This window comes from Leuciscus leuciscus, assembly GCF_965113295.1.
Source record: "Leuciscus leuciscus genome assembly, contig: HAP1_SCAFFOLD_828, whole genome shotgun sequence".
In the NCBI taxonomy this organism is placed as follows: Eukaryota; Metazoa; Chordata; class Actinopteri; order Cypriniformes; family Leuciscidae; genus Leuciscus; species Leuciscus leuciscus.
The window spans coordinates 21-19,890 of NW_028117912.1; the positions used below are offsets into that span (position 1 = coordinate 21).

A 19,870-nucleotide genomic window follows, 5' to 3' on the forward strand; every position below is an offset into this window, starting at 1 on the left:
TATTTTTTATATATACCATAGTCAACCATATTCACAACAAACCTGCGAATACGTTGAAAGATTAAAAGACTACGCGGGTAAAAAAAAATTATATGAATAAATCAGAGAATTAAATATTTTATATCTTATTATAATACTTTTATTGGTTATTTATTGACAAGTTAACCAAAGAAACAATCTACAAATTGATACATATATTGGGAAGGGAGAGAGGAACCAATACATTAATCAAATAATCCAAAAAAAGAGAAAAAAAAAAAGAAAAGAAAGGAGAGAATCAATAGATTGAACATTGGAAAAAAGTCATTAAACGAATAAACCAGAGTATTAAATATATACGTTTATCATAAACATTCTAGATTTTCAATTTAATAAAACACATTTTTAAACAAACCTGTGGCTTTGAAAGATTAAAGCAGAAGTTATAGATATTTACTGGTAAGATAACCAAAGAAATAACTGACTAATTTGACTATTTATATATACTTTATATAAGAGACTGACTATTTAGTCGTCGAGGCAAAATAATCAATAGATTGATTGATAAAAAATAAAAATTTATAATTAGTTGTAGCCTTCACATAATATGAAATGTAATATGATATAACATAGTATAAATATGCCGTTTTCAGTAGTGTTAGAGCACAATTCTTCTTCTTACCCGATGTTGAAAGCCGGGGTCTGGCTGAAGCCGAAGCCTCCGCCGGAGGGGTTTAGCGCAGGCATCGCTGGACTGGCAGCAGGAGTGGCTGGAGCTGCTGCCCCCCCGAAGGCAAACACATTACTGTTGCTCCCCGATGCTCCAAACCCACCAGTGCTGCCGAACTGGAACCCTCCTGCAAACATAACATGGAGCAACCGTTAGAGAGATGCATACAAATAACTAGATTACAGGCAGGCGTTACTAGATGGCATGACTTATTTTTCGATTGTGTCATCAAAAAACATAGGAGCTTTCGCACCGGGTAGTTGTAAGAACTCGCCACCAGGGTGGTTCCCCCGGAAAACTAATGGTTCCCTAAGGAACATTTTCCTGGTTGCATTCGCACTGCCATTAGGAGCTCTGAAGTGATGAGCCACGCTTGTTGTTGGGACTTTTATTTTGACAGCGCTGAGAACGACTGAGCTCATAGTGCTCGCGTTCTCTGTGTTCATTAGTTTGCGATCTGTCTAACACGTTATTAGATAGAACTGTCATACATCGAAAGTAGACCGTAATGAAAAGTTATAAGCGTATGCCGTGTGGTTGATGTCCGGTGTAGCTGAGCAGAAATACATAATCATGTTGCTCTTGGTTCCCTCAAAATTGCGTTGGATTTCCTCCTCAGAGTAAAGGTTGAGAGGCTCATCTATCACTGTTGTCCATGTTCGTAGAGTTAGTACAGAGGGTGCTGGTGTTTCGTGTGCGTTCGGCCAATCAGCAACTGATCAACCAATCGTCACTGGTAGTTCCAATAGACCTTATATAGCCCCGCCCCTTTTCAGCGCTGCACTCGTTGTCTTTTGTCTTCCAGTCTGTATTTTCACTGCAATCTTACGCATTTATGAATGAATGTTTTAAAATCTTCCTGGTCTACTGACATTTAAGACATCTGCTTTAAACATTACTGTTTATCACTCATGATAACTTTCGTTAACTCTGCAATAAGTAAATCCACTTCAAAAGCGAATTACTCTTTGACAGCGATGCCATAGAGATATACAGAGCGACCGCAAAAACAGAAGTTCAAAGACAATATTCTAAAGACAACATGCTTAGACCAACTCTGAAGTAGGAGCTCAATTAGTTCCTAAAAAGAGTTCCTAGAACTAAAATCGTTCCTAGTTCCTGCGGTGCGAACACACCCAAAACCGGGAACTTCCACCAATAGTTTTAGGAACTCTGAAAAGGTTCCTTTGGTGCGAAAGCCCCTAATTTGAACTTGTAAATAATTTCCGATGCTTCTTTTTTCCAACCCATGCAACGAATGTGAACGTTATCAAAGGCTGACATTTGGTGGTACTTAAGCCCTATTCGGACGGGATTAACTTTACAAGGGTGGATGGAGTAATGTCATTTTACCACAGGACGTCTGTAATATTAATATTAATATCTCAGTAAAACTAGCAGAAGTGGGAGAGTAACTCGATTTGCGCATCGCCGTCACTCCTGTCCTCATGTGTGTGTTAAGCTGCTTCCTGAAATATAGAAAACAGTTATGTCCGGTCGAACGATGTATTAACTTCAGATTGGATTGTGTTGGGTAATAGGCACTTAACTAACACTAAAAGATGTTTCGTGCCTCTAACAAGTGCTGTCGATCTTCTTTCTGATCTGAATGGTGTGTGTGAAACACTTGAGTTCTGCCACAGACTCGTCCCAGCGACTAGAACGCAACTGAATGCTTTTTCCAAGCTTCTCCATACTTGAAAAACTACTTTTAAACAGGAAATATTAACGTACATATTTACAGCGGGTCTATTCGCACGGGATTAGTATTACCTGAGGTAATTTTTCCAGACCTTTTTACTGAAGGTAAAAGTAATCTTTACTGACATTGTCCGTGATGATCACTGAGATGCACATTTGGACGGGACTAAAATAACAGAGAAGCTCTGGTAATTATTACTTTACCCCACCTCTCCATGTTAAACTAGTCCCATCCAAATAGGGCTAAAGATGGTCAAGTTACTCACAAAAGTTAGACACACTGGTTTAGAATGAAATGAGATGCTGATGTTAACATGTTTCTCTGACCTTGGCCCGTGGAGGCAGCAGTCGATCCAAACGTAGGTGTAGGATTGGTTTGCTGACCGAATACAGGGCCAGAGTTGGACTTGGCTCCAAACGCAGACGCTGGGGAAGCGCTGGCCGAGAACGAAGGTGCCGATGACCCGAACGCAGGAGCACTGGGTTGAGACGCGTTTTGTCCGAAGATTGGGGCCTGTCCAGTGCCAAAGCCGGATGAAGGAGCGGCAGAACTAAAGACAAACGGGGAGGGGTTGGCAGACGGAGCTGGAGCTGCAAGAGAAATTAGATGTTAGACATTTATACAGGATGACAACCAAAGGGCAGAAGCACTAGGGCTGTCCCGGTGAAAGAATATAAATGTAATTCCATTACAGATTTGCGAAAAATGTTGCGATTTTCTCCTAAATGTCGACAAACAAAAAACACGCAAATATCGCAGTTGTTGGCATGTCAGTATCGTGGTATTACAATATTGCGGTTAACGCGGCAGCCCTAAGAAGCACAATGTGGGATTTTTAGAGGCAAACCAACCGGTTTAGGCTTGTTAAGCGCAAATCAGCATGATAAACAGTCTAATTAGCATTTGTAACTTATTTAACAATCAATACACATTCACGAAAAGCTAAACAAGAAGGACGTAGCCTTATGAAAAAAGAAAACACGCAAATATCACGGTTGCTTGCATTCCTTTGTGGATGGGCTTGTCAGTATCACGGGATTACAATATTGCAGTTATCACGACAGCCCTAAGAAGCACACTATGGGATTGTTGGAGGGAAACTAACCGGCAGAGGCTGGGGTGGAGGACGCAACAGCACCAAAATTGAAAGAAGGGCCAGATGAGTTTGAGCCCGAGCCAAATTGGAAAGGTTGTGCTGGTGCAGGTGCAGCAGAAGGAGCCGCAGGTGCCGGTGTCTGGCTGTCCTGCTGTCCGAACACGAAAGTCTTTGCCATGGTAAGTTCAGAGGAGGAATTCTGGCCGAATACAAAGGTGTTTGCGGGAGCAGGGGTGGGAGCCAGGGAAGAGGTAGTGGGAGTGATGAAAAGGCTGGGGGTGGAGCTGGATGAAGCTGGGGTGCTCGAGGAGTTGGCCATGAAGCCAAAATTGGGCGTTGGAGCAGATGTGTCTGGAAAGCACATAGTTGGAGAGTCAAATTGTGGTACTACAAGAATAAGGTATAGTGTGCTGCAGGGATGATGTATTTTTGTAGGCCAAAACCCAGAGAAGAGAAGCATTTTAGCACTTCTGTTTCAATCGTCTCAAAGTCAATGTTTTTTTTTTTGTAGGGATGCACCATATCGGTATCAGCCAATATGTAAATTTTTTGTGTTATCTGCCTGATAAGAAAGTTTGGCCGATATATTAAAGCTGATAAATAATGGACTATTTCCTTCACTTCAGATGCACACTGTTCACCATTATGGGTTTTGAATTGCTTGAAATATGATTGGAATCACTTTGAAAAGGATATCGGCTACATCAAATTATGAGAACCTTATAATTGTGTGTTTGGGACGTGGCTTTTAATGGTGAAACACTTGTTTTTGTAATCAGGCTCTCAAAAAATATATAAAAATTTGGATTTTGATTTATCTGCCAATATATCGGTTATCGGCTTTCAAATATAAAGAATTATCGGTTATTGGTATCGGCCAAAATGTTCATATCGGTGCATCCCTAGTTTAAAAACAAAAACTTCTGTTAGTCACAGAACTTATTTTCTGCAATAAACCAAAAGCCAAATGGAAAAATCCCATTGGGTTTTTGTCGAGAGAACCAGGGTGATGCGAATTCACTACAAAAATGTGTCATCACTGAAGCGCTCTATTGCTTTAAGAGAGCATCAAAAGACCATACGGTTTGACTCACCTGTTATACTCTGTCCAAAACCAAATGACGGCTTTGGGGGTTCTGTTGACTCGGCAGTTTTCCCAAAGGTAAGCGTCGGCGTAGGTTTGGGGAAATCTTTTGGAGGGTCTGGCTCGCTGAAAGAGAAGCCCAAGTTTGCCGTTGGTTTCTCAGCTTCCTTGGAAGCACCGAACAAGAACGCACTTGAGGGTGCAGAGGTGTCCTTTTTCTCTTCTGGTTTTCCAAAGGTGAAGGTAGGCGTCACCAGCGTTTGCTCTTTCGTTGCTTGTTCCACAAACTTCGAGGCAGAAGATTCAGCTACTAAAGACTTGCCAAAAACAGGGATGGCGTTCGCTGCCGTTGTTGTTGTCGACGTTGTGGTGGTTGAAGCGGTTTCTGAGAAAGCAGAAGCATTTTCTTTCTCAGCCTTGGACTGGGGCGCAGAGAAACTAAAGGATGAATTTGAGCTTTCTTTCTCATTGGGTTTAGCTCCAAATAAAAATGCAGAGTTTTCAGAGCCAGAAGCTTGAGAGCTGAAAGTGATTCCACTTCCGCCACCAAATTTAAATCCCGTACTAGAATCCTGAGATTTAGTTTTTTCTTCGATTATGTCATCATTCATGGATCTACTAATGTCAAAGGCCCTTGTTAAACTCTCTTTTGTCGCTGTTGATTCTGATGAGGCACTACCAAGTTTGACCCCACCAGAACCTGCATCCGAGAACGAGCCTCCAAATTTGAAGCCCTCTGATTTCGAGGTCGAGTCGGAAGTCCCGATTCCAAATTTAAATCCTCCCGCGGTGGAAGAATCTGAGAAAGAGCCTCCGAACTTTAATCCAGCAGAGGTCGAGTCCGTAGAGCCGGTACCAAACTTAAAACCAGATGAACTTGAGTCTGTACTGTTGGACTGAACGCCAAAAGATGAACTAAAACCTGAAAAACAGCAAGATTTCTGGTCATTAGTCTGCTTCTACAAAACGGTAGCGTCGCAAAATCTGACTTCTGGAAATATGATTGCAAGGCACTTTACCTTTGGACTCTATTTTAGCTCCGGGTTTTGCTGACTGGCAGGCCACACACTTCTGGTCCACTGCCTTATTTTGAACACAGCACACCTCACACTCCCAGCTCCCCTCAGGTTTCTTGAACTTGTCCCCGAATCCCAACAAAGACGCAGCAGATGTTGCAGGTGCAGAGACTGGAGTCGAGACCACAGCGGCTACAGCTCCTGTAAAACACCAGGAAGAGTAAGACGTCAGGGATGCAAATATCAGTTTGATTAGGCGGATATTAAAAGCTAGACTTTTCAGTAGGGTTGGGTATCGTTTGAATTTTAACGATTCCTAATTTCGATTCCAATAAGAAAAAAGAAAAGAAACAAAGAAAAAAAACTTGGATATTCACATTTAGTCTTATAACAAAACATTTAATTGTAGCTGAACATCATGAACAAAAATCAACAGGCTAAAGAACAGTTTTCACAAGGAACGTTTGCCTGTGGTTTAAAAACACCATAGAAAAACAACTAGCCTAATTAAAGACAAGTAAACACTCAGTAATTAAAAAAGAACAAAAAATAGATACAACTGAGCAAAGATACGATTGAAATAAACAGTGTTTTAAGATTCAGGTATTTAGGAACAGAAACTAATCATTTAAAATAAAACCGCATTTTATAAATAAAATATACATTACAAATATAGTTACAAAAGTTATTCAGTCAAGAACGAGTGAATTTTCTCTTATTAGTGTTATTATAGAGACGGCAGCAGGAATATTAGGCTGCTGTCACTTTAAGAGCTGCACGGATCCAATATACTGTTACACACGTGCAGCACTGAAAACAGCAAGTTGTCTCATGCTTGAATGGTTTAAAGTTATATTGAAATGCTCAAAGGAATCGATAAGAGGAATCTAAATATTTATTTTATAACAAGTATCCAATTCCTGACCTCATGTATTCGATTCCAGAATTGGAATCCATTTTTGATTCCCAACCCTATATTTCAGACCAAAAAGAACTCAGACTCTTTAAAGAGAAACTCTTTTCTACCAGATTTCATAGGCGTTAAAGGGGCTGTCCATCTTTTTTGTTGTTGTTGTTGTAGGGTATTAAAATGTTTTAAATCTCAGTAAAACTTTACCTGGTTTAGAGCTCAGACAGGAAACGCATTTGACATCCTGTGCCTTGTTCCGAACCAGGCACACGTCACAATCCCAAGCCCCCTCTGGCTTCTTAAACTTGTCCCCAAATCCTAACAGTCCAGTTGCTGTAGATGGCTTTTCAGTAGGGTTGGGTATCGCTTGAATTTTGATTCCTAATTTTGATTCCAAGAAGAAAAAAGAAAAAAAACTTAGATATCATTCACATTTAGTCTTATAACAAAACATTTAACTTTAGCTGAATATCATGAACAAAAATCAACAGGCTAAAGAACACTTACACAAGGAACGTTTGCCTGTGGTTTAAAAACACCATAGAAAAACAACTAGCCTAATTAAAGACAAGTAAACACTCAGTAATAAAAAATAAATAAAATAATAGATACAACTGAGAAAAGATCCGATTGAAATAGTGTTTTAAGATTCAGGTATTTAGGAACAGAAACGGTAATCAAATTTAAAATAACACCGCATTTTATAAATAAAATATACATTACAAATATAGTTACAAAAGTTATTCAGTCAAGAACGAGTTAATTTTCTCCGTTTGATTAGTGTTATTATAGAGACGGCAGCAGGAATATTAGGCTGCATGGATCCAATATACTGTTACTAGGGGTGTGACGGTTAGTATATAACCGTGAGACCGACGGTTATAGTTGAACACTGTCATTAGAACTCTATAACCACCAAAACCGTGTTATAAAAACATTTTTTATCATAGAGAATGTTTAAATACAATTAAAAACAATTGTGGACAGTCTGTGTTATTAATGGTCTACGTCGTTTCCAACTGTATTTGATTCTTTGCCAAGTACCCCCTGACCGACCGCCAATCATTTGAGATAGAAATAAAATTATGATATAGTGATGTGCCATCATTATGAGATTTATTAAACAAATGAAAAACATTTGCAATAATAAAAGTATTACTGATAACTGATCGTGCAGTTTAATTACCCCTTGACTGGCCCCAAACATGTTTGATAAAAGCAACATATACAGTGTGTATACATGATGTGTACTACATTTTAGCTCAAAAACAACTGTAATAAAAGATAGGATCATAAGATGCGCAATATATCGGGAGACATGGTTTTTGCCACTTAATGAAGTTTTGTTTTGTAAATCGTCAGACATTTTTACCACTTCATTAAGTTTTGCTTTGTAGAAAGCCTTTCTTTAAAGCGAATTTCGTTTTGTACAAATTGTATCTTAATTTTAATAAATGTTTCATCAACCAATTGCATGTATTTAATAAATAAAAAGCAAATATAGCAGACAATATAATAACCGTGACATTGAGGCGCCGGCGCGCCGCGTTCACTTGCATTGCATTGTTAAAAGCCTTTCTTTAAAGCGAATTTCGTTTTGTACAAATTGTATCTTAATTTTAATAAATGTTTCATTAACCAACTGCATGTATTTAATAAATAAAAAGCAAATATAGCAGACAATATAATAACCGTGACATGGAGGCGCCGGCGCGCCGCGTTCACTTGCATTGCATAGTGCACTAGAGCGCATCTCATTGTAAATGAATGAAACTCAGCGTAGGCCTATGCCTCATACATTAGCATTAAATATCTTTGCTGCATCCTTTCTAGAACAGACAACGGCTTTCTTGCGGCTCACATTAGCAGAGCATTGCATCGTCCATAGACCGCAAAACAATCAGTGGATGGCGGGCGGGTGCGGCTTTGAAATTTGGTCCAAAAAACGTTGGTGCGGCTGATGAGTTTTGTGATGTGGTTGCGGATGAAATAATACCCCATCCGCGTATCTCTATCGATAACAACATTGAACACTATACACATTTTTAATTTTTTTTTTATTTAGGCGATCAAGTAGCTAATCAGTGTCTGCTCATTTATTCAAACCAAGTTGTCCTATAACAGACGAATGTCGCACTACTAGATTTCATAGGCGTTAAAGGGGCTGTCCATATTTTTTTCTTTTTGTTGGGTATTAAAATGTTTTAAATCTTAGTAAAACTTTACCTGGTTTAGAAGTCAGACAGGATACGCATTTGACATCCTGTGCCTTGTTCCGAACCAGGCACACGTCACAATCCCAAGCCCCCTCTGGCTTCTTAAACTTGTCCCCAAATCCTAACAGTCCAGTTGCTGTAGATGAAGCGGCAGTCGTTGTGGTCGTAGAGAGAGTGGATGAGGTCTCAGAGAGAGCCGGTAGAGTCAGTCTGGATTTCACTCCAGTCCCGGGTTTGGCTGTCTCACAAGCTACACATTTAATTACTTCCGGTTTGTTATTGACCAAACATGTGTCACATTCCCAGCTACCAGCTGGAGGAGCAAAGAGAGAACTAATGCTTGCAGGAGCTTCTGCGGGTTTACTGTCCGATTTAGAGGCAGAGTCTGTGTTGGGTTGTGGTGCGAAACAAGCAACACACTTTTTGTCCGAGGGCTTGTTTTGCAATAGGCAAGAGTCACAGCTCCATGAACCTGCAGGTGGCCTAAACTTGTCACCAAAACCAGAAAAAGTAGCAGATGATAATGAAGCAGACTGTGAAGGTTTATCAGCAGAGTTCTGAGAGGGGGATGCAAACCCTGGAAAAGAGAAAAGGGTAATTAAATACACTCAAATAGCAAAACGCCATTAAAAACCTTTACTTAAAAGCATATCATACCAGGTCCCTTAAGTATATCCAATACACTGCCCTGTTTTAAGATCTTTGCAGGTTTGAAGGGTCCTTCAAACTCTTTTTCCTCACTGGCCACTGATTTGACTGCGAAACATGCAGGGAAGAAACATCAACACCACCAAAACCTGACTTCAAATAAAAGCACATCTGCTTAGTGAAACAAGCCTTACCTGGGGCTACTGTTGGAACAATTTTCCCATTGGAGTAAGAAGGGCCTGTTTTCAAAGTAGGTGCACTGAAGGTGAATCCAGCCTGCAGGGAAGAATCATCATCATCATCATCATTACAGACGCTTGTTTTGCATGAAACAGTGTAATTTTATAGTATATATTATATATAAATATATTTACTCGTTTTTCATTAAAGTATTTTACAACAATGTGTAACATTTTAACAGATTTAGTGCTACACTTATGAACTTTTATTTGTTCTGCATCTCCACAAAAAAAAAAAAAATCTCACTAAATGTTTAATAAAAAATAAAAAAAACATTCCACTAATCTAGTTTATAATAGTATTTTGTCAGATTATGATCACACTTTTTTCATTTGTTGTAGAGATGCACCGATTGATCGGCTGGTGACCGGAATTGGCCGATTTTCACGTCATCGGTCGCGTGAGCAGCAGTGTAGCGCGGGTTTTGGCGCGAGTCTATTTTTGCAGCGCTGCTCACGCTCAATTAATGTGAAAGCACACTTTTGATGGACAAACTAAAAATTAATTAACACAAAAAGTGCTCAAAATGCACAGAATAAGTATGTCTAGTGTGTTTTAACAAGAACTGGAGTATGTCAGAAAAGAAAACGAAGACTCAATATTTGTAGAAGATTTACCCATTTAAACTTGTTTTCATTATTCAGTTTTGGTTGCAAGTATGGTTATGATTATAAAAAATAAAGTAAACTAGCCATAAAATATAGAAATATCTTTATACTGCATATATATATATATAAAATTATAATTGCCATTACCTGTTTTCATACAGAAGTTTAGTTTGCTAAATATATTTTTTTTAAAAATGTGGATATTGGATATGAAAAGGAAATGGTTCTTCCATAACACTGCACTTTAGATGTGTGTGAATTTCCCACACCAGGAGTTCTTAATTATAGCGATTATCTGTTAAAAAAATATCTATGTTCTATGCTAAATGTAAAATGTTCAAAAAAAGAAAAGATAGAAAATAAATATTTGTGTGTGCTGTAAAGTGGTTAGAAAAAATGAAATCGGAATCGGCTAAAATCGGTATCGGCAGGTCAAACTCAATGAAAAACCGGAAATCGGCCTAGAAAATTGTAATCGGTGCATTTCTAATTTGTTGTTTTTCTTTATAATGAGGTTTAACAGACAAAAGAGCAATTATAAAGTTCAACACACAGACGTATAGAAATTTTACATTGATTTAAAAACAAAAAAACAAAACTGTGCTGATATCGGATTGGTATCGGCTGATACAAAATTTTTGGTATCGAATTGGAAAAATGGTATCGGTGCATCCCTAATTATCATTACAGATGCTTGTTTTGCATGAAACCGTGTAAAAGAATAAAGGAAACCTACTGATGGAGAGAAAGTTGGAGGACTGGCTGCTGTGGCCTTTACGATAGGTGAAGAGAATGTGAATGGGACAGATGGTGGTGTGGATGGTGCCACTGGCTCCTGATAAAAAATAAATAAAAAAGGGTTACAGATACTTGTCCTCATTATTTGTCCAACATAACAGCAATGAGCACCTTTCAGTTTACTGGGCCAAGACTACGTCAGCGAAAAGGCACAATCCTGAGGGGTCAGAGGTAAAGTAATACCTTATTTGCTGGCGGTTCCTCAGAGACAGTTGCAAGTGGTGTTGTGCCGGAGGTGAACGAGGAGGAAGGGGGTGGAGAGGAGAAATTAAATGTGGGCAAAGTGAAATTGCTGGGAAGAGAAGCAGGCGGCAGGTCTGGGTCCTCAGCAAGCTGAAAGTAACAGTCTACATGAGCATCAAACCATTCCAAAAACAATGGTATGACAAAGCATATAACCGGCAGAACATCTGACCTCATCGTCAGGCCGTTTGGATGAAGGTCTAATCGCTCTTTCCCGCTTCATTTTACCCCCTCCTGAAGCAGCGCTGCTGGGCGCTGGGGTGCTGGACAACGGGTAGGACATACTGCTTGTACTGGAGACAAAGGAATTGATGGATTGAGTGTTTATGCAAGAGAAGACACTAACAGCTCACGGTCTATCCAAAAAGAGAAGAGAATTCTACCGCCATTTCACACTGGACATGTAAGAAGCACATTTTTACACACTTATACATTAGTGCTGGGCAACGATTAATTGCATCCAAAATAAGCTTGTGTTTACATAATATATGTGTGAGTACTGTATAATTATTTTGTGTATATATATATATATATATTAGTGCTGTCAAACGATTAAAATATTTAATCGCGATTAATCGCATTAATGTCATAGTTAACTCGCGATTAATCGCACATTTTTATCTATTCTAAATGTCTCTTGATTTCTTTTTGTCCCATTATTTTTTTTCTCATTTTAATGCTCTTATCAACATGGAAAAGTGGATCGGCTTGCTTTGTGCAAATGTTTTTTTTTATTGAAAACAACATTGGCATATACTGTAGTGTTCAATTTGACACTAACATTCTCACTTGGAGCAAATAATCTCTCACACAATGTAACACTGTCCATCAATAAAAGGGTGAAAGAAATACTGACGAGGTCCTGATATTGACGAGAGGCGGAGAATTCGCATCAGCTGTGTGTGCTTGGCCAACAAGTGGTATTTCAGACTGGACGTGCTGCGAAGCCTGCGATGATAGCTCAGTTCACAACGACAAAACACACAGATCACTTTGGTCTTGTCAATTGAACCATTTGGCCACTTTTTTAAAATTAAACTTTCCATTCAGAATCTTATTGGCATCCATTTCGGCGTCTCGCGCTCATTATTCATCCACTCAAAACGTAATGTTAAAGGTGCACACTGGACGAGAAGCGAAGCGCGTCATATTTAAAATTCGAACACATTATTCTCTATGAGTGTACACCACACCGGCGGCGCCATTCGGCGTTTTTATTGCTGGCCATAAACTGAGAAAGTGCGCGTCCGATGTGCGATACAAGTTGTCATAGACGCAGCTTCTCGTCCGGCCGGCTCGCAAGCCCAAACAAGTGTGTGCGGCGTGCCTGTTGTTTTGTTTTCGGTCTAGCTAGATCCGGTGGTGTTGTAGTTTTACTAACGTTACTAGTTGTTGCAAAAGCATGTGAAAAAAAACTACAAAGTTTGTTAGGCGTTAATCGCGCGATAAAAAAATTGACGCCGTTAATAACGCGTTTAACTGACAGCCCTAATATATATATATATATATATATATATATATATATATATATAAATAAATAAATAAATACACACATGCATGTATATATTTAAGAAATATTTGCAAGTATATACTGTATATATTTACACATAAATATTTTATATATAAAGAACACATTTTTCTTGAATATATACAAGTACGTGTGTGTATTTATACATACAAAATAATTATACAGTACACACATATATTATGTAAACAAACTTTTTTTTGGATGTGATTTATCATTGCCTAGCATTAATATATTTTACATAGTATGAGTGCAAGAGGAACAGAGTCACATCATAGAGAATTCTGCACATGATAAATCAAAGCATGTGGCAGGCAATGGTCAGAAGTACGCCTGAAAAGGTGACACAATGGACGATACGAGTCTGTTTTTGCAGTACACAACAAATGCTGCCAGTGTGAAAGCACAAAGGCCGTGTGTTGCTCCCGCTCTGCTAGCAAACAGCTTCTGCGCTGCTTATGTGTTCAGTGTGAAACAGACATGATGTAAAATTAACATAGACCATCTGCTCTCACCTGGTAGATGGAGCCTGGGAGGGATCTGAGATTGGAGAGGATTGTCTTACCGGCTAAGATAGGAAACAAAGAATCAAAACATCATCCACTTAATTACAGTGCTTCAAGGTACTTTTCATAAAGACACTCTCATAAAGATAATTCCGGCCTTATGCGCACATTTGAAAGTCTCTTTATGCTCACCAAGGCTGCATTTATTTTAACAAAACAGTAAAAAATAGTCATTAAAATACTATTTGTACATAATGTAGAAGTAGTTCATGTAAAATAAAATATTTTTTATAAAAATAAAAAAACTTAATTAACATTTTAAAATGTGATTTATTCCTGTGATGTTAAAACTGAAGACTGAAGTAATGATGCTGACAATTCAGTGTCCCATGATCCTTCAGAAATCATTCTAACATGCTGATTTTCTGCTCAAGAAACATATCACAGTGGAAAACTATTGTGATGCTTAATTGAGAAAATTTGATGAACAGAACATTCTAGAAAGAAAGAAAAACAGTATAGAAAAATAACCGCATTTATGTGAAATATAAACCTTCTGTAATATAAAATGTCTTTCCTTTCAATTTTAATGCATCCTTGGTGAATAAAAGTATTAATCTCTTTCATAAAAAAACTAATATTAAGTGTATTTTGAAATATAAGTTAATAGCATGCTTAATTATCTGTATTGCAATTTACTTTCAATATCTCCCTCTGTGAAACAAAGGAAGTTGTTGAAATCTTTGCGTTAAATATTGAACTCACAGTCTCCCTGTTGTTTTTGTCCACCGCTCTGTTCCCTCCACCTGGGGTGAGCGATGGTCTGAAGGACATCGACCGGTTACCAGACACCGCAGCAGCTGCAGGAACAACCAGCTTCTGCACAGGAGGGACCGACGGCTCCAGCTGTGGGGCGAACAAACATTACAAAAAGTCACCTTTATTTATATAGTTCTCATATAATGGTGTCAATTCAGGCAGATCAATAATATTGTTGAATATTAAAATACAGCATGCCACAGCTCTCTACACCACTGTGCAAAAGATATCAGGCTAACCATTTGTCAGAGCGATATAGTTAATTGGCTTAATTGACTATTTGTAATTTCCGATCGAGCATTCAACATTGCAAGGTCATGGACTGTAAATGCACGAAGCCCTCTGCTATGATTCATCAAGTGTAGTGTGCTCACTTTAACAACAAAACACACTCAAAGCCCTGGATATTTTGGACTATGGACATCCGCCACAAATGGTTATTACAGGCTTTAGGTTTCTGGGGCCGGGTGAATAGGCACATTGTTTGGGATTAGTAGCCAGCTGCCACAGTTGTTAACAGTTAAAGACAAGCAGCAAAAGCAAAGTGAAAGTTGCCAATTTTATAAGATGCAGTAATGATTTGCTTCCATGCATAAAAACTATGTATGGATGTCTTTCTTTTCCTTTTATCTGACACTCAGCAGAATGTGTGTTTATTAATGCACAAGACTTACCCTTTTCCTTTTTGCCTGGTAATTTGAAATGTCAAGGTCTGTGTGATTCAAGGACTGAAAAGATAAAAACAAGTAATGTCTGAAGACTGTATGGACTGAAAACTCAGTGAATTTTAAAGAGTTGTAACGTAAACTACTATGATATGGTACTTACAGCTGACAGAGGTGATGAAACCGTAGACGGAATTCTTTTTGCATCCTGCAAAGTTGACAAAAATATTATTTAGATCCAAAGCCTAAAATCTAAAATGGCACTATTTGTTTAATAACTAATGACAGAAAAGTTGGTCGATTTAGGGGGGGGGGGGGGGTGATGACCAGAATCTTATATCACAGTACAAGTCATTTTATTTTACGATAATGGCGCGTTTGCATCGGAAACAGTCTCAAACTGTCGCAAATATATAAATTCGTTCTCTTTCGCTGCTTATTAAGCTTAAACAATTTTAAATAACTTGGCAAGGCTTAAGAATGCATTGCAATGACAAGCTCTCACGGCAGCAGAACATGGCAGATAACCACTATAGAGAAAATACAAAATCTCTCCCGGTTGACTTTTTTTATCGGTTTATCACCAACCCCTAGGCTGAACAGTAACAATAAAATGTTTAATTGATGGGGGTGTAACAATATATCGCATACAAAAATGCAACAATATGTATCATGGATAGTTCACCGAAAATAAAAATTACTGTGTGAGAAAAAATTTGAAGTTTTCAGAGTTTTAGTGTCAGTATTACATTAAACTACTATATATAAAGTTGAAAATAGCGTATAAAAATGAATATTTGTGGGTTCTGATAATGTCAAATGTAGGGATGCACCGATCCACATTTTTTCACTTCCGATCCGATCCCGATACCTGAATTTGGATATCGGCCGATACCGATACTATTCCGATACCAGAGCTGTGTTTGCTTTAATATTATTATTATCATTATTGTTTATTTTATATGATGCTGAAATAAACTCCTCTCAACAGGCAAGTATGATATGTAGGCCTACATATTTATGCATGTATGGTAAGTATAAGGTCAGAAAAGGAAGTCAGAAAAACAGTAAATCCTGTTAACAGGAAAAATCCCATTCTGAAAACAAATATGCAACTGTAGGTCATGTCAATATTTATTACATTCCCAAAATGTCAAATACTTGAGTCTTGAAATATAAGAAAAGTGCCAGTGTAAACATCTTACACACACACACACTATCTAAAGGGTGATCCTCGCTCCGATGCTGTAACTCTCTCGATGAATGCTCGATCAACATCAGCCATGTGCAAACAGACAAGCGGATTTCGCCTCAGACGCGCGTCAATTTCGCTTCAAACTTTTGCTTTTTACGAGCGTCAATTTCGCTCTGGGCGCGCGAATGGATTCAAAATATTCAAGCGTCCAACTAGACGCGGCAGACGCGAATTTGACGCGCTATTCGCGTTTGGTGTGAACGCACAGTAACGTGGTGCTTTTTTAAATGTTTGATTGCATTCGTTGTGTTGTACGACGCGTGGGAGCTTCAACGAGCTCTGAATTACGGCTTTGCAAACATTGCATTTTGCTGTCTTGCTCTGCGGTGTTTCCAGTGTGAAGAATTTCCACACAGCGGCCGCAAACTGCGGAATGGATTTCCTGAGCGTTGGCGTGTCTCATAACTCTGTGTCTCATTGAGCCGCGCCTCCGTTCAGGAAATCCATTCCGCAGTTTGCAGCCAGCTAGCAGACTAGCCGGCGGGAATCACTTTTGGAGTCATTTCAGCAGACAACGTTAAAGCGCAGACATGACTCAAGGATATCGGATATCTCCGCAGGTTGGATCGGGAAAATCCGATACGTGAATTACGTTGGTATCGGTCCCGATACCGATACTGGATCGGATCGGCCCCATCCCTAGTCAAATGTCTTGTTACCAGTAAAAAGTGGCCTATATTATTTTAAATATATCTAGTGAGTGACAGTGCAAGCATATTCGTCTAAAATAATGATCTATTTTCAGCTTCAGAATCATGAATGTTTATTCTGGTGTCTCTATTGTCCTGTGCTTTGGGTTATCAACACCAAGTCCAAGCCTATTCCTTTACACCCACAATGTAATACCAAATTTACCATTTAAATCAACAGTAAAAAAAATGTGTTAACCTTTTACCATCTGTCTTGGAGTATCGCAATAATATCGTATCGTGAGTTCAGTATCGTGATGTGTATCGAATCATGACGTGGGAATTTTAGATTCTAGACACCAGAGTACCAAACTCACAGCAAGAGGACTGGACATGCGCTCCAAGGACTGTAAGATGCGTCTCGCTGTGGCGCTGGTCACTCCACAGGGTTGAGCTCCAGCCGGCTTAGCCTTTATCTGCCTCCTAACGGGAGGCTGCGGAACCAAAGACCAGAATACAGTGTCAGTCAAAAAGGGATGGAACCAACAAGCAGCAATCTCACTTTAAAACCTAACATGAAATAATAGTATTGGCATTCTTGTTCAGACCTGGTAAGGAGTAGCCGGGCGAGAACGAGCTCTCATCGCAGCAGCTCCTCCATATGTGGTCTTCCCTGGGTAGAAGGGCGAATCCCCCAACTGACTGGAGTTCAGCACTGAATTGTTCAACACTGACTATAAGAGAATAAATATGCATAATTTGACATTAATCTCCATCCAGTAAGAAGTGTAGTCATGTGACAAGACAACTTGGACATTAAAGTACCATTAAAAGAACACTGGCTGCTCAAAAGTCACGCACAGAAGACCAATGTCAGGATTTTTGTTAACCAAACCCTACCCAGAACACTTGGAATATACAACACATGTAGCATCACACTATTCTGTGAAGTTATCACTTTAAAAGCTTGATGCGTGTCTTTGCAAGTATTCAGTTAAACAGTCAGTTTCGGCACCTAATTAGTTGAGAAAGATAACGCAAGTTGTGTAACAGTATATTGGATCCATTCATGAACTCTTAAAGTGACAGCAGTCTAATTTTTAATTGGACGTTAATCAAAGAAATTCTCATGTTGGGTTCAGAAAAAGAAAGCAGGGCATACGACATGATGGCCTGTAAATGATGACTTCAATTTTCATTTTAGGGTGAATTAACCCTTTAATCTTGACTTAAAGCTGCAGTCCATAGCTTTTGCCGCTCTAGCGGTTAATAAACAGAACTGCATGCGTCTTGCATATAGAACATTGTAGCCGGAGCTACTTCTCTCTGATTATGTCTATGACCAGTCACGCAGGTACTGGGCTACTCCGCAGCAGCACACCCCGAACCAGTCTAAAAATGTCAGAATATAAACACTTATTATAAGTGGACCGTAGAGATTCAAGATAAGACAAAAACACAGTTTGGAAAATGGATTCATGGTGTATTCGCTCATTTTATAATTAAATTGGGTTATTTATGTAGTAGAAATGTGAAATTATTTTAGAAGTTGGTGCCTTCTAGACTGAGAAAAGACAGAAAATGTATTATTGGCTCATGTGGACGAAAGACAACAACTCCCAGAATGCACTTGCTTCGCTGCTCTACGAGGCCACTCCCAAGCCACGCCTACCGGTTACAGAGGGCAGTATCGGAAGAAATGATACAGCTAGGCTACTAGTCGACTCGAAACTGAAAAGACGGCGTTTTATCGTGAGATCCCCCTATGGGCGGGTTGAAGACTCTGGACAAAAGAGCCTCAGATGAGCTAAATGACGATTTTTGCGTCATCAGAGTTTTTTTTTCCAGACACACAATACAGAAATCTCTCAGGGGGACATGAGGGAGGGAAGCACGGTCATGCGAAAATACTACCGGGTTTCTACTGATACAAAGCTTAATGCTAATCGGTGAAGTATCTCAGAAGAATATGAAGTACTTACTGATGAGGAAGTGCCAAAGACTGACAGGTTGAAGGCTGGTCTCTTGAGTCCAGAATGGGCTGGCTGCGATCCAGAGTGGGTGCGTTCAGACTCTGGGGACCAGAGGAGCGGCACAGTCTTTGACGTGGGCACATCTGTAACAAGATTAAGCCCTGCTCTTAGTTCTATCTACACCTAGTCTAAAACTTCAATGAATATTGCTGTCTGAACAACTGAAATGTCTGGCAGCACTTATCTTAATAGATTCCGCTTAGAAACGTCACTCACCTTTATCAGATGCACGTGATGAAAAGCCGCTGGTAGTCGAGATGTTGTCATCCTCATGCTGAGAGCTGGAGTCCTTAATCTCTTTCACCAGGGAGAAGTTGGAGGTTACAGCGAAAGGGCTCCCTGAATAGGGTGCTGTAGATGTGGAGGGCTGGGAGAAGAGAGCACTCGCTCCACCTAATGCCGGAGAGCCGTCCAGGGAGGGGAAGTGCAGGTGGGTCCGATTGAGCGGGGGTCTCGAAAGAGCCTCGTGGAAGTTCAGCGATGCTCTGCTTGTAGATGGTTCTGAAAATGAATTTCAGCATTTCAAGACAAGGACACTGCCTTAAGGTAGCCGTGTATCAGAGCTGCACGATTCTGGATGAACTGAGAATCAACATTTTTGTTTAAAATGGAGATCACAAAACTATCATGATTCCAAATAGACAACTAAACAAAACATGTAGTTTACTAGCGGTTCTGACAAAATGTTCATTGGAATTTATTTATTTTTTAAAATCGGGCTGAATGATTGATTGAATTACACACTCATAAAGACTTAAGCCTGGAACACACAAGCCGACGGTCGGCCGTCGGGCAGTTTCCGTGCGTCGGCCGACTAAATCTTCTCAGTGTGTTCCGCACCGTCGGCTGAAATTGGTCCTCGTCGGCTTTGTAACGGCCGATTCGACATGTTGAATCGGCGTCGGGCCGTCGGTGAAAGAGGGAACTCTGATTGGCTGTTCAGCTTAGTGACCGAGTCAGTGCACGAGAATAATAGCAAAATAGCGAGCAAAGTCAAAACGGTACAGATAGAAGGCTGTTCTAATGATATGTCATCTTATCTGAGTGTTCCTTGGCGAATATTTCAATATTAACACGAGAGGAGTGGAATAAAGACAGTGTTTAGCAGGATTGATATTCAAAACGGTAAGCACGCAATGCTTTGTTTACGGTTTGTGTAACTGCAGCC

At 39.5% G+C, this 19,870-nt stretch overlaps 1 protein-coding gene across 1 annotated transcript; it reads right to left on the reverse strand.

The window, feature by feature from the left end:
• Window positions 1-312: 312 nt before the first annotated feature.
• LOC309492009 (nuclear pore complex protein Nup153-like) lies at window positions 313-19,203 on the reverse strand (the record flags this gene model as incomplete). Its single annotated transcript, XM_082191031.1, has 20 exons — window positions 313-836; window positions 2,738-3,001; window positions 3,517-3,858; window positions 4,602-5,513; window positions 5,611-5,808; window positions 6,725-6,898; window positions 8,744-9,310; window positions 9,391-9,489; window positions 9,576-9,657; window positions 10,966-11,064; window positions 11,211-11,360; window positions 11,443-11,563; window positions 13,311-13,363; window positions 14,067-14,207; window positions 14,795-14,848; window positions 14,949-14,993; window positions 17,047-17,163; window positions 17,278-17,403; window positions 18,652-18,785; window positions 18,919-19,203. Coding segments are annotated over 20 exons (4,142 nt in total), but the record flags the coding sequence as incomplete, so codon positions are not given.
• Window positions 19,204-19,870: the final 667 nt, after the last annotated feature.